General features: G+C 48.0%; 1 protein-coding gene across 3 annotated transcripts in view; it reads right to left on the bottom strand.

Moving 5' to 3' along the window:
• LOC138580194 (C-type lectin domain family 2 member B-like) overlaps positions 1-15990 on the bottom strand; it is a 128101-nt gene that overhangs the window by 27556 nt on the left and 84555 nt on the right. The window contains exon 5 of one of the 3 annotated variants that reach the window (XM_069650536.1): positions 15382-15490. The exons of the other annotated variants lie outside the window; for them this stretch is intronic. Within the exon in view, the coding sequence (XP_069506637.1) occupies positions 15397-15490 (94 nt within the window). The 3' untranslated portion in view covers positions 15382-15396. Of the gene's footprint in view, positions 1-15381; positions 15491-15990 lie in introns of those variants that run through there. 3 annotated transcript variants of the gene reach the window in all.

Genomic DNA, 15990 nt, shown 5'->3' with positions numbered 1-15990 from the left:
GGAGCTTAGGAGTGGGCGCCGGGATGTGAGGGCATTGCGAGTGAGCATTTCACTCATGGGGTTGGCCAGCGGTTTTGTGTCTGTGAGCTGCAAGGTCTTCCCTGCAGTAGGTTGTAGGGTTGCGCTTGTAGACGCGGGAGGGGCCACACTTGCTTTATGATATTTGTCTTTTGTAGTAGGTCATAGGGCATCCCACTGGCTTAGTATGTTTGAGGGAGTGAAGTAGCAGGTTGCACTTGGGCAGGATGGATGTGCGTGAATATGCGCCTCCGGTCTGAATGCAGGGGTTGAGGGTAGGAATGGGGTTGGGCAGCGCAGGGTAGAGGTGCATGACTTTGGCAGAATACATCTGCAGGACTGTTATGCAGCAGGGTATAGGCACCATGTGAACAGTAGATGGCATGTGGCTTACCTTTGCATATGAGTGCGAGAGGAGTCTGTCCTGTCCGAGTATGGAGAAGCCTTCTGGCAGGGCCATTGGAGAGAGCAGGGCTAGAGGAAGGGTGGAGCCAGGTTTTGGATATGGCTAGGAGGTCTAGTTTCTGGGATGTGATTAGGTTGTTTATTTCCAATGCGTGCCCAGGGAGCGATCTTGCAATGATGAGGGCTGCATAGAGAATTTGTGGGTTGGTATTCATGTGTTGGTCCTTGGGAGTTTTACTGGTGTGGGGGTTGAGTGATTTCCTGTGTTTAAATGATTCTGGGATTGTAGCGTGTGTTTTTGCTAGATGTGTGCCTAGGGTAGTGGCTTGTGTTACGGGTGTTTTCTTTGGGTTTGGATGGCCTTGTGGGCTAGATAGTGGGGCTACATGTGTTTTTAGGCTTGTGGCACCTGCTCTGATAGTGGGGCTTGTGTGTATGGGCATAATTTGAGTGGGTTCGAGGTGGAGTGCCTGGCCTTTGAGGCATGCTATGAGGGTTTTTTGTTAGGATTCTAGTTCTAAGGTGGTTGTTGCGGGTAGGGGTGGTGGCAGGGAGAGAGGGCATGGCGGTTGCTGCTGTTCTCCTGTGTAGGTGGGAGTGTGTTAGGGTCATGGCCTTGGGTGGCGTGAGGGCACTGAGGGGCCTCTTTGTGCTTCTTTGCTTGTGTGGCCTGAGTGGGTGCAGAATTCCCAGTGCTTGGCTAGATAGCATTGTAGAAGAGGTGCCCTAGTTGGCATGGCTGTGTTGGGGGTGGGTAGTGGAGGCATAGGATGTGGGGGAGTTTAGGAGTGGGCGCCGGGATGTGAGGGCATTGCGAGTGAGCATTTCACTCATGGGGTTGGCCAGCGGTTTTGTATCTGTGAGCTGCAAGGTCTTCCCTGCAGTAGGTTGTAGGGTTGCGCTTGTAGACGCGGGAGAGGCCACACTTGCTTTATGATAGTTGTCTTTTGCAGTAGGTCATAGGGCATCCCACTGGCTTAGTATGTTTGAGGGAGTGAAGTAGCAGGTTGCACTTGGGCAGGATGGATGTGCGTGAATATGCGCCTCCGGTCTGAATGCAGGGGTTGAGGGTAGGAATGGGGTTGGGCAGCACAGGGTAGGGTAGAGGTGCATGACTTTGGCAGAATACATTTGCAGGACTGTTATGCAGCAGGGTATAGGCACCATGTGAACAGTAGATGGCATGTGGCTTACCTTGCCATATGAGTGCGAGAGGAGTCTGTCCTGTCCGAGTATGGAGAAGCCTTCTGGCAGGGCCATTGGAGAGAGCAGGGCTAGAGGCAGGGTGGAGCCAGGTTTTGGATATGGCTAGGTCGTCTAGTTTCTGGGATGTGATTAGGTTGTTTATTTCTAATGCGTGCCCAGGGAGCGATCTTGCAATGATGAGGGCTGCATAGAGAATTTGTGGGTTGGTATCCATGTGTTGGTCCTTGGGAGTTTTATTGGTCTGGGGGTTGAGTGATTTCCTGTGTTGAATGATTCTGGGATCGTAGCGTGTGTTTTTGCTAGATGTGTGTCTAGGGTAGTGGCTTGTGTTGCGGGTGTTTTCTTTGGGTTTGGATGGCCTTGTGGGCTAGATAGTGGGGCTGCATGTGTTTTTAGGCTTGTGGCACCTGCTCTGATAGTGGGGCTTGTGTGTATGGGCATAATTTGAGTGGGTTTGAGGTGGAGTGCCTGGCCTCTGAGGCATGCTATGAGGGTTTTTTGTTAGGGTTTTAGTTCTAAGGTGGTTGTTGTGGGTAGTGGTGTTGGCAGGGAGAGAGGGCATGGCGGTTGCTGCTGTTCTCCTGTGTAGGTGGGAGTTTCTTAGGGTCGTGGCCTCGGGTGGCATGAGGGCACTGAGCGGGCTCTTTGTGTTTGTTTGCTTGTGTGGCCCAGTTAGGTGCAGAATTCCCAGTGACTTGGCTAGATAGCATTGTAGCAGAGGTGCCCTAGTTGGCATGGCTTTGTTGGGGGTGGGTAGTGGAGGCATATGACATGGGGGGGCTTAGGAGTGGGCAGCGGGATGTGAGGGCATTGCGAGTGAGCATTACACTCGTGGAGTGGGGCGACAGTTTTGTGCCTGTGGGCTGCGAGGGCTTCCCTGCAGTGGGTTGTAGGGTTGCGTTAGTAGACGTGTGAGGGTCCGTGCTTGCTCTATGATTGTTGAAGTTGCAGATTGCAGTCGGGCAGGATGGATGTGCGTCAGTATGCGCCTCCGGTCTGAATGCAGGGGTTGAGGGTAGGAATGGGGTTGGGCAGGGTAGAGGTGCATGACTTTGGCAGAAACATTTGCAAGACTTTGTAGACCATGTGAACAGTAGATGGCACGTGGCTTACCTTGCCATACGAGTGCGAGAGGAGCCTCCAGCGGGGTGGGATCCGGTGTCACTCTCTTTGAGCAGTGGAGAGCTGCAGAGAGATCACCTGGCCTTTGCTCCCGATCTTCGCTGAACAGCTTCACCTGAGGTCGGGTCGAGGAGCATATATTGGCTCTGAGATGGGCCAATGAGAAGCAGGGAGGCTGCCTGGTGGAACACCTAGGTTCAAATAGGTGTTTCTGGCAGCCCTGTTGCGGGTCGCATCCCGTGTTGGTTGCTGTTGTGAGGGAATGAAGACAAAGCCCCTTTAAGGGAAAGAGCTTGAGACTATGGGAAGGGGTATGAAGGGAGAGGAAAGGGAGGGGCAAGGGAAGAGGGAAGGCAGTTACTAGAAGGAGGAATAAAGGGAAGGTTATCGATGACTATTGCTCCTGTGTGTTATGTCTTGGGGGTGCGGATGAGGCCCCATTAAGGGGCACAACTGGCAATGAAGTTATTCATTCCGTGCCGTGGAAATGGTGGGCAAAGTGAGCCCAGCAGAACGATGGGCAAACTTGCCCAGCCGTGTCGTGAGCCCCAGGTGAAAGTGACGGCCTCATAGACCCGGCAGCGGCAGTAGGGGCAACAGTGGAACGAACACGCCAGAAGTATGACGGCGCACACAGCAGTGTGCCAGCAGGCACGGTGAACGAGGAGCCCAGCAATATGCAGGCAACACAGTTGCACCAAATGGGTTGGGAGCACCCAGCAGCAGCAGGGCAGCGTTATAAGAGTACCCCGGACGCGGGTTTACTAATGAGGAAAATCCACCTGGGGAGCAGCCAACAGCTGCATGACGCGCAGGACGCCCAGTAAGGCGCAGCAGCGGATAAGCATCACGGAGAAGGCCAACGGACGCGACGCTGCATGGCTGGTGGAGGGTTCCTACATCACGGATCCAGGCAGTATCCTCACGGTGGTGTGTCCTCAGGCGGAGAGCACGGCAGCTCCAAGAAGGTGTGCCTGAAGTGTGTGCACAGCAGCTCGACAAGAGAAGCGTTGGTTGAAGGGAAACAGAGGTGTGCCAAAAGAGTGTGTACAGCAGCTCATCAAAACGTGCATCGGAGAGAGAAACGCCTGGGGAAGCCATGCAGGTGAAGCCCGCGACTCACCTCAGAACCAGATGAAAGAGAAAGTACTAGGAGGAGCTGCACACGTGAGCCCGGCAGCCTCTCACGACAAGCGGAAGGAGCTGGTGTCCTGCCTGGCTGCGACGCATGCAAGAGCAGCCACTGAAACAAAGAAGGAAGGAGAAGAGTGCTGAAACCCCACGTCCAGTAGAAGGACGACCAGCGAATACCCCAGAGAGACCACAGCAGAGAGAAGGTAAGCTCCCACACTCGTCCACCCTGAGGCACCGAATACGCACCACACGAGTCACAACCCGCCCCACAGCCCACAGCTAAGCCTGCATCATCTGCTCAAGACCACAAATAACATAGTGGGCAAACCTACGGAATACCAGCTACCGCAGTGCCCCCAGTGCGTGCTATAATCAGCAATCCACACATTACCTCAGCAGAATCGCCCGAACTGCACATGGCCGCACAAACACCCAAACCCAAATACCGCAGACGGCACCACCTGCATAGGTCACACAAAGCCCTGTGCCAACCACACCTTGTTTTGAACATTGCCAACAGCTCCAATGACGATGGGGCTGCACAAAACCAGTGCCGTCCATGGCAAGGAAGTTTACACCTAACCTACAAGGGGAGAGAGGGGCAGAAAGAGCCTGAAAAGTACTGCACCAGCGACACAGTCACGAGACAACACCTCCAGACCTACGCCCACCACCCCGAGGCCTACTGAGCACCATTACAGTCACGAGGACCACGACCCATGACCCCAGCCGCCATGGTCAACTAGGCGCAGAGAGCTGCAGATTCAGACACACAAGCCATGGCAGAGACGAGTTCTACTTCCCATGCTAGTCTGATGAGACGTCCTAACCCATTCGCATTGAAACCGCATCACAACCAGGGACAATGATGGGAAGACTGGGTAGAGGAGTTCCGAGGACTTCCTAGGAGCAATTGGGGGACAAGACTTACCCAACAAAATGAACATCTTCACCAACCTGGTAGGAAAAGAAATAAAAGGCATTATCAAGACGATTACAGCACAAGAAAGGACCACGTACCAACACCTTCTCACTGCAGTCAACGACAGGCTGATAGTAAGTTCCAACAAGGACTGTGAATGCTACGCATTCATTCAACACATGCAGCTTCCACATGAATCCATTGGAGAATTTGTCATCCGCCTCCAGAAGAACATTATGCGGTACGACTTCGCCAACTTCAATGATGAGGAGGCAATACGGCTGAGGGTCATAGAAGGGTGCACCTCATCAACGCTCAGGAAAAACCTTCTCAAAAAGCCCCTGCCCTAATGAAAATACTGAATCGGCAAGAACGTACAAGCAAGTAGAAGCACAGACAGCCGCCATCGAGCATAAAAATGTGACTCCATTGCGGCCCTCACGGTAGGGCAGACGGAATACTCCAGGCCCAGAGAACCCTGGAGGAGAAGAAGACTCAGGCGCCACTGGCACCTAACCCCGAGCAGCGCACTATGCCGCAAATGCAGATTTGAGATCCCACACAGAAGGTCATGCCCGGCCATAGGACAGAGATACCGGCGATGTGGCCAAGAAGACCACTTCAAGGCAATGTGCAGAGTGGGTCTGCCTACAAACATTGCAGACCAATGAGCACCACCACCAAGCTGGTCCAGATGACCTGACAATTAAGTGGGCCCAACGAGTGGCCACCGCCCCAAATAAGATACCGGATACCACTAATAGTATGGCCGGACGTCAGGAAGACCACACAGCCCTGGACACTAGCCCTCCCAGACCAGGCGGGCGTGAACACTCACTCTACCCAGGATTAAGTAGCCCCTGGAGATACAGACCAGGGCAAGTACACAGCACACAAACCCCACCCGTACCGCGAGACGATCGCAGGTCATGCAAATACCCAGGACCTTAGGAGATGCCGTCCCACAGGGGGGGCTACGGGGGGACCACAGTAAACATCAGCAACAGGCAACATTACCACACCGGAGAGGAAGCATACCCCCGGACAAATGCCAAACCCACAAACACTGCTGATACAGCCATAAGGGCAGTCACACTGCTTTCCAACACAGAGAGACTGCAGAGTACCCACCGCCATCCACATGATACCAAGTCCCGCCATAGGGAACAGCCGTCTCAGCCATCGGACGGCACTACAGCGCACCCTCATTCAACATCCACTATAGATCATTCGAAGTCACCCAGATGAAGGACCGCACACCTGAACAAGACATGGGAGAGACAAGGAAAGCCAACGAAAGGACATACCGTGCGGATCCCCTACTAGCCACAGGGGACAAAGAACAAGTGCTAACAACGAAAAAGGACCACAGCGAGAGGACGCCAAAAGCCTCCCTCCTCCATGAACTATACCTTGAGGAACCAGACCCAGCAAAAGAGGCAGCGATCGAGATGGCGGAAAAATAGAGTGAAAAGATATACGAAACACGGCAACAAGGAAATGCGGGCGAGAACCACGAGCCACTGAACAGGGTGCACCGAACCATAAGGGGACCCCAACGGCAGATTGAGCACATGTAGCCCGGGAAGTCTCATGTTAAGTAGGGGGGGGTGTTGTGAGGGAATGAGGACAGAGCCCCTTTAAGGGAAAGAAATCGAGAACATGGGAAGGAGCGGGAAGGGAGAGGAAAGGGGAAAGGGAGGGGCAAGGGAAGAGGGAAGGCAGTCACTAGAAGGAGGAACAAAGGGAAGGTTATCGATGACTAGGGCTCCTGTGTGTTATGTCTTTGGGGTGCGTATGAGGCCTCATTAAGGGACACAACAGTTGCTGGAGAGAGGCACACTCCTGTATCCCTCGAGGCATCAGGACTTCTGTAACTCACAGCAGAGCTGCAGAGAGACCAGCCTTCGCTGCATGGCTTTGCCTGCCGGTCGGGTCAAGGAGCATATATTGGCTCTGTGATGGGCCAATGAGAAACAGGGTTGGTTGCTGGAGGGAGGCACCTCTTTGCAACAAAGTGCTCACTGACAACACAACAAGCATTGGGGTAGGAGGTGTTACTATCAAACCCAACTCTCAAGGTAGTGAGATGCAGACTAGTCAATCTGGCAACCTTTCTCAAAGACATCTTACAAGAGGGTGACCAAGCACATGACTGCACAGCAAACTTACAAGAATTCAGTGACACTCGCAAGGGGTTGCCAGACATTTCGTCGAAAAAAATTGGTCGACCAGACAAATGGTCGAACCAATTTGGTCGAAAACCAAATGGTCGAATTTTTTTTTTTTTTTATTTTAACCCTTTTTTTTTTTTTTTGGGGGGGTCCCCCCCCCAACCCCCTTTTTTTCTCTAAAAACCCCTTTTTTAACTAAACGAAAACCCGAAAAATAAATATATTAAAAAAAAAAAAATTCGACCATTTGGTTTTCGACCAAATTGCGTCGACCAAATTGCAGTCGACCAGTTTTTTTTCGACGAGTTGTCTGGACACCTCGCAAGGTACAGGAGGACGCACTTGAGGGGGAGATGTGCTTTACATTGATGTGTCGTCAGCAATTGACCAAGCAGATGGGGGTCAGACATATTGGGACAGCAGTGGTGAGGGTAAGGCAGGACGGAGCCAGTGAGGTAGTGGTCAGTGCTCGAATACCGTCACATTATGCAACACAAGCAGCAGAATCACTGACCTTAATATTGGCATTAGAGCGCAGCAGTAAAAGGGAGGTGACGATTTACTCAAATTCAGCCCACGTGACATCCACATTACATTCAGGGCTGTCACGATGGATGAGGAGGGGTTGTAGGCGCACTGACGGGTTACCAGTGCAGCATGAACTCCTTTTACTTTGCAGATGGGGAGCAGGTGCAAGTGGATCTAGGTCATCTGGCCCAAGCCCCGCCCACCTAGCGTCTTCCAGGTTGCTGCTCTTTTTCCCCACTTAGCAACCCCTGCCCATCTGATGCCTTCCTGGTTGCTGCTCTTTTTCCCTACTTAAGGAGCCCTCCGGCCTCTTTTCCTTTGCAGGTGGGGAGCCGGTGCAAGTGAATCTAGGTCACCTGGCCTAAGCACTACCCACCTTCTTAGCCCTGCCTCTTCCTTCCTGCTCTTAACTCTTACTTCAAGGGCATCTCTTGCTCGGGCATCCAAAGTGAAGGGCAGATCAAGAGAAGGGCAATTCCTGTTTGGATCTGTTTGGATCAGGAGGACCCAGGGCCCGACCCCCTGCTCAGACAGACGGCAAGCATGCACCAACAAGTGTTTACTCCCTCTGTCCCCGCAGGTCTGCTCCACACCTTCTGGTCCCCCTGTGATGTTCCCTTGTGCTCCCCTTTCTCACACACAGGTGTTACCTGCTTTTCTTGATTCTTCTACCCTGCTCCCCCTCCCTCTCTGTAGCCTAAACCAGCAGGAGTCTGTCCTGGTACATTCTTGTTTCACCATCACTGTCTTGTGGCCAATGCTGGATTTGACTTTTATGGACTTCATTGATTCACGGTGCGTCACCCTTTCTCAACTCTCATGCTGGACTTCCTTTGCATCTTGTACTCATGGTGGCCCTGTATTATGCTGTTCCCAACTTCATCTTGTATCCTGGCTTGCAACGTATGTGTTACTACTGACTTTCACTCTCCCCTCTTGCTTCTTCACTCTTTTTGACTGCTTACTCTCTGTTCTGTCCTCCTGCCCCTTTCTCAATTTTCCTATCTCCTCCCCTCCTCATTACTTTCTTCTATGCACTTACTCTATCAGAATTGTCCCTGGACCTAGTATGATAGCAACCCTGTACGTCTCCTCCACTCTCCCCTTACTTCCCAACCCCCAAGCACTATCTGAAATGTCGTCAGCCCTAGAACGATAGACACTTGTTTTGTTCCTCCCCTCCCTTTCTGCACCCCTCTCCCTCACCTTTTGTTTTTCTCCAGCTCTACCAGAAATGTCATCAGGCCTAGTACAGTAGTCACCTGTCTGTTTCCATTTCCTTCCCACTCTCCCCCTCCCTTCCTTATCTATGTCTTAGCTCTTGCACTATCTGAAATGTAGTCAGGCCGAGTAAGATAGTTAATTTCACATCCTTACTGTTCATGGGCAGTAAGAATGTCATTGTATTTTTCCTTGTTACCTCCCTTGCCTTGAAGCCTTATGAAACACATTGTGTATGGGCGCTATATGAATAAACTACCATATCATATCATATTGGGCAAACTAGTGGACGTCATGCATTATCCTGAGCAACTACCAATAGTGAAATGCCAAGCACACACATAAGGGGAGGACCCTGTTTCAAAGGGAATGAAGTAGCAGACGTGGAAGCAAAATGTGTCGCATATTTTGGAGAGCTCCTGCAAATGGACACCTTGTCACATGCCTGTGACTATGCAAGGACAATGATACTTAAGAAGGGGTGCAATTTATTACCAGCAACTCAAAATATGGAGCTGTATGGAGCTGCAACCAGGGAGAAGTATCTGTGGATTAGAAGGGGATGTATAGTAGCTCTGACAGATGACATATGGCGACAGAATAACACTGGGATGTTGGTTATGCAACTCGCATTGTTGCACACAACACTGACACAACTATATTATCCAACACATACAGGGAAGGAGGTGCTTGCCTCCCATATTGGAGAAACAAGGTTCTATCCTAACTTGGCGGAACATGTGGGTGAATTTATGAGTAACTCCTTGACCTGCGAACAGTATACTGCGGGACATACATTGAGAGTTTACTGCGGGGCATACATTGAGAGTTGTGAGAGGAGCCATACCTCGCCCAGTTGGTCCATTTCAACACCTCCATGTCAACTATGTCGACATGATCCAAGTCTGTCAAGGGTACCGCTACATGATATTTGTTGTATGCCCATTCTCTAGAAGGATTGTGGCTAGCCCCTGTTCTCATCCTGACGCCCTGGCCAAAGCTTACCCACAACTCGAACAAGGAAACCCACCTGTCCTCGCAGTACTCAGAGACCCTAGAGTTAGAACTGTGTGGTAACAGCTATTTATATACACAATGTCTGACTACATGCTCCCCGGGCTTAAAACCTATACAACACTAACCTATTAATGCACAGTTTCTGCGCATTTCAGGTGGGCAATGAATATCTTCAAGCTGCACAAGGATCCAGCAGCACAGGTAAATGGGAGAAATAATTTAAAATATGCTTATCTTGTTGTGTCTTTTCTTTTATTCCCAAGTGAGGTCATTGCATTTATCTTTTAGCGAATACCTCTTGTGTCTAGTGAAACCGTTGTATCCTCTACTAACATTCCCCAAACCCAGCAGGTGGAACGACATACCAGGAGGACAGGAGAGCACTGTAAGCATGGTAAGAAGAGGTAAACGCAGTGCTGACACAGACATGGGGGGAGGGTGTGGACCTATATCTCATCTACACTGCTTGATTGTCTAACAACGTGTGGTATAAACACATGACTAAACTAGGTAAGGAAACCACCTGGGAGAGCGGTTATGTCTGCTCACTAATCCCCTATGCTATGTGTGCTTCCTGAATGTTTATAGCAACTGCAATACCAGCAGCAAGAACACAATGCCTTCTGTACCTATCCATGGTCGCAACCTGAGGAAGACTTCAAGGAAAAACAGCAACTTTGAGATGGATGTCTCTAACAACATTGCCCTATGGATACAGTTACATAAAGACTCTTGGCATGATGAACAATTACTGGCAGTTAGACCAAGCTATACAATACATAACTGATGGCCCGCAGAAAGGCGAGACGAAAACAATAACACTGAAGAAACTACCTTGCCTGAAGAGGGGGTGAAAGAAATAGGAGAACCAGGATGTTGGGAAAGAGCACAGATGCTTGTGCATGTCCAATTATACATAGAGGAAGGATGGAAAGATGGGAGTAGTAGGTATCAAACTACACACACTGGTACAATTACCAGTGCAATTAGAAAATGACAAGTGCTTGAAGGAATGGGATGCAAGTGCCAAATTGCTCACCTCGGTGGACAATGAAGCAGGGCCGATGCCCATAATACCTCTCAAGAAGCCAGTGTTGCGCTACAAGAATTAAGGTGCAGTATGAGTTGGAGATAACATAGAATGTCGGCACACAGAAAAGCATCTAGCAATGAAAGTGAATTCAGCAGTACTAATGGACCACTACTGGGCATGTGGGTCCAAGGCAGACAAGAAGCTGCCACCCATCTGGGAGGGGTTTGCTTGTTAGTGCACATCAATATGCATGCCATCACTGGTAATGCCCCAGAAGGACATAAAGATAGATAACTTCCCGAAGATGGATATTAACATGAGAAAGAAGAGGTCTGTGGGAGTAGAAGAAAAGGGAAGAAAGAAACAGTCAGTGGAAGTGAGTAGGGTAAAGAGAGGAAACTACTCATCAGAATCAGAAGCATCCACATATAATGTACCACCTGAACATAGGTTATTCAGTAGCACAGAATGTGCTTTCGCGTCAGTGGTTCCAGCCATCCAGACATACACAAACATGACATGGCTGCAAATAACCAGATGGGAGCTCATGCGGACAATAAACTCTACAGGGAACGGTTTCAGCGCAATAATAGAAGAGCTCTGAGCAGTAAGGTTGATGGCTCTCTGGAAAAGGTATGTTCTAGACCGTCACACAGCAATGGAAGAAGGAGTTTGTGCAAAGTTTTTCATTTCCTGCTGCACATTCTTATCTGCCAATGACAGAGAGAATGGCACGCTGACGGAAGCAGTAACATGACTGTCGAAGATGCATGCCAAAATGGAGGAAGAAGCCAAAGGGACCGGAAAGGATCAAAGCTAGATAGCGTACCTATGGTCATGGATGCCATCATGGCTGGAGGGCTGACTGAAAGCACTCTCAGGGGCACTGATATTAGTACTAGTGGGACTGTGTTTAGTAAAGATCTGCATTACACAATGCTGCAAAAGTACTGAGCAATCAATCGGAATTAAGGTGATGGTGGATGTGAACATGGGAGAAGGAAAGGACAAGAGAGTGGAAGAAAGAGATAACCTGAGAACAAAGATAAGGGAATGTCCACTGTTACCAATTGAGAGGCTAATATTCAATAACCCATTCGACAATAAGGTGTTTGGTGAAAATGGGTGTGGTACAACCCAGAAGGGGAATGCAGTTATATGACCTGGAATTTTGACAATCATACAAGCAACTATGGACATACAAATATGGCTACCAAGAACGAAGGTGACAAGGTATGGAGGAGTGGTTGACAGGTTGACCAGAGGGGGGACTGAAAAGAGGATCCCATGAATGACCCTCCTCACCCCCATGAACATGACAGGCTGAAGAGTCAGGAACGCTCAAAGTCACTCATCCTTTTCTGGACAAAACCCAAGTGCACCACTGACTGGCACGTATGAAGAGAGGTATCCCCTCAGACAGCCATTCAAGCTTTATCCAGTGCATATCCTTCCAGATCCAGGGAACCCGACTGAGATTGTGGATCCAAACACTATAATGGACTGCATTGATTAAATTCCAACAAAACACTGGGCCGACGTCACTAGTGGCATCTTGACATAGCAGTGTTAGTCATGTAACACACTTGCAGCCCTGCACAGCATTACATGAACACGCACTCATATACACAAAGAATATGCTTACACAGTTCTGTAGATAGAGGACAGATACATATACATACTGTCAAAGCTTTTATAATTTGTTACATTGGCCAAATGCAGTAATGCTGAACGCAAGGCAACAAGAGATCCTGAGCAAGCTTGCACATGCTTATGGAAATTAACCATATGGAACTACAGGAGTATATATGGAGCCTGGTACGACCACGTACAACTAACCTATAGGAAACACAGCATACCATGAGCATGTAGAAATCACATTATAAGTCTACGGAAAATTACAGAAGGCCTCAAGACACAGAATACCAGACGAGTGAAGCAGGCAAGGTCAGAGATAAACAGTCACATTCCAAGCTCCAAACGACAAGGGGCCAGAAGCAGGAAAACAGTATACATCCTCATAAATGCAGACCCAAAGAGCTCAATGTTGTGGTTTATAAACACATGATGCAGCCAAACTAGACAATGGTCATTCACCCATGGTAGGAAGACGAGCCGTTCTCAGCAAACCCAAATGAACAGTGAAACAACAGTTGCTATGTGGAATCACACTCTAATAGGCAAAGGTGGTCTACTACCAGATACAATTGGGACACATAGTCACTTCACATCACCTTGAAGAGGTCCATAGTGGGCTGAGAACAGAATCTGTTCCCAGGCCTGGGGAGGCCAGATCAAACCAATCAAGAGACAGAGATCCAGGGGTGGATGGTAGAGGGCAAGGGCCAATGTTAAGTCCATGACCCTGCACTATTGTAATAGATAGTTTCTTGGGATGGGGCAGGTCAGCCCCCTTACATGCAAGGGCCAGGAGAATAACCTCTATATGGGCAAGCTATAGGTGATACCCCTCCAAGCACCCAATCAGTTGAGGAAATATGTTTTTGCGAGGGGGCCCAGGTGATGACACCATTTGTGGTTAAAACTGTGGAGCGCACCTTGGGGAGCAGAGAATTACTGGAGAATTGTGATTGTCTTGTATGATCCCTTTTAGGTTTCTATAATAAACACCAGTTTGACTTGCCCTTGGCTGAGTCCTCTGTTATTCTGGGGAGAGGGTCGTTGGGACATCGGGAGATCAATCCCCAGACCTCTGGTATACCTGGTCTTGCACCAACATGAAGAGCAGGTGAGTTCATGCTGGGAGGAAGGGAACACCGGGGCATATTGTCGAGCATGCTGCATGTGAATAATTGAACAAAACAGAACAGAGAAAGAAAGTGGTTTATTAAATCTGAAAAAGAGAATGTGAAAGTGCATCTGTTAAAGAAGGGAACCTTTGAAGTTTGCCCATATGTACACATAATATAAAGAAGAAACAGTAACATGTCAGTATATAACAAAGTGAACTAGCCAATAAGGATAAGGTGGTGAACTACCAAGAGTGGAAATGTGAGCAAAATACTAACGAGGCAATATGCCATGGACAGCATTAATTAGCCAGATGTACTAATGTGGTGAATTGTCAAGAGTGGAAGTGCACACAAAAGCACATGAATGAGAAGCCCTGGCAGGAGAGTATACCAGCAAATTACTATTGTGTGGATACAAGAGGCCCTGGCAGGAGAGTATACCAGGCAACTACAAGTGTTTGAATACAAGACGCCCTGGCAGGAGAGTATACCAGGCAACTACAAGTGTATGAACCTAAGCGAGCAGAGAAACCGTGGCAGGAGAGTACACCATATATCCTGACAACTCAAATGTCAAAGATAACTGTGTATGATTTTTGGTACAGATCAGGAGGAAAGACAAGAACTGTTGTGTGTAAGGAAAAGTGAAGAAGGATCCATGTGAAGGGAGCTGCCCTCTAGAGTAAGGAGAAATATCCTTGAGAGACTTTTTGTTGGAGATATTTATTGCTTTGCCCATTCGAACATTTCTAAAACACTGAAGACCAAATACAATTTCCTTCTTCACTTTAAAATTAATTTCCTTACAATATAAGGGTCAGAATAGCACTGTGAACACAGGACAGTTTTGTTTTGGACATTCTGACACCAACAGATCCTTAGTTTTGAGTTTAGGTAGGGAAGCAACTCTAGTGTTGCGGCAGGGAGGCATTTTCCCAACCCCTTTTATTTATCAAAAAAGTATTTAGCCAAAACCATATCTAACTTGTGCCTGAGTTTCATTTCTGATTCCTCACATATGTATATAGGAGCAACAATATGGACCAGAGGATGAGGGATGGCGCTTCACACTTAGTTTATCATTTCATAAATACCGATAAACTATTTCTTCATAAACAAATTCAACTTTTATTTTATACAAAACATGTAAAATAAATGATTGGCAAACGTCAATTTACAGAACGCAATTAGTACAAAATCAAAATCACTAAATACAATTCTCGGCTCACTCACATGAATTCCCACCATTTATTCACTCTAATTTTCTCTTTACAAAGTTCCCATACTTCATACACATGTGACCTCCTATCTTGGTCACCTCTTTCAATTTACAGTATTTCACAATATCTGGTTCCCATTGTCCATTGTTAGGTAACACAATCTGTGTATCACTATTCTCACAGATTTATTGTCTACACGTGTTTCGGTTGTCATAGTTGGACTTCATAAGTCCATAAATCATACAACCTTCTTCAGGACAGAAAAAAACAGGAATCTATATATGTTCTATTTCACATGGTAGGGTTAGCCACACCACCTATAAAAACAAATAAAAACCATCGTCATCTATCTATTCGTCATCCCTTTCAAATCATGCAATACTTTTAATGTATCATCAGTGGCTCTTAGGTAGTCACATAATCTGACTCACCTCCACATAGGATTCTATGGGGGCAATCCAGGTGTTTGGACGTATCCGACTTTCACTTTTAGACTTGAACCACAAACCTCCAGTCTTGCTTGTAAAGTGAAGTTTTAAAGACTATGTTGTTTTTCTGATCTGTTACATATGAAACAACTCGATCTCAATCGCAAAATCAGGTGTTGTGGTCCCCGATTGGCTACACACATATATACTCACTTTTATTGTGACAGAATACTGCTAGTAGCCTGAACGTGATGTGTCTGATGACTTCTAGCTTTCTCGTATTGTTGAGTATCAAGGGCATTCATCTCCCTAGAAAACACATCTTGTGTTTAGAAAATACTCTCAACTTCAGATCTTTCACATTATTAGAACAGTGTATACTCACTCTCACAAGCTTTCTTATTTCATATGACCAGCTGGCATTTTTGATCAACTGGATATCTTCTTCTTCATGGATTATTCTCTCGCTTTTTACAGGGTAGCCAAGGAACTCAGTGTTCAGTATCTTGTGCCCCAGATGACAGTAAATGTGATGAAAAATGACTCCACTGGTCCCAGTGCCCCATGTCAGTACTATAGATTCTTAAATAACTGTCCTCTTCTCTTTATTACTTGGCATATACGCTTGTTGTTATAGTGTGTACCAAACACGTACTCTTTGACTGCATCTGTTACCCAAACGGGGCTGAACATTCTGTATTTCTTCTATTAGTGGGTCAAGACCCATTCTCTTTTTATATCTATAACTCCCACTAGTTGCATTACTCTCCTGCTCCGAGCACGGAGCTTTGAAAACTTGCCTTGTGTTT

The sequence above is a fragment of the Ambystoma mexicanum genome, chromosome 3p (genome assembly GCF_040938575.1).
Source record: "Ambystoma mexicanum isolate Mex_15411 chromosome 3p, UKY_AmexF1_1, whole genome shotgun sequence".
NCBI classification, from domain to species: Eukaryota; Metazoa; Chordata; class Amphibia; order Caudata; family Ambystomatidae; genus Ambystoma; species Ambystoma mexicanum.
Note: the sequence above shows the minus strand (reverse complement) of the source record. Positions and strands in the feature narration are given on the sequence as shown.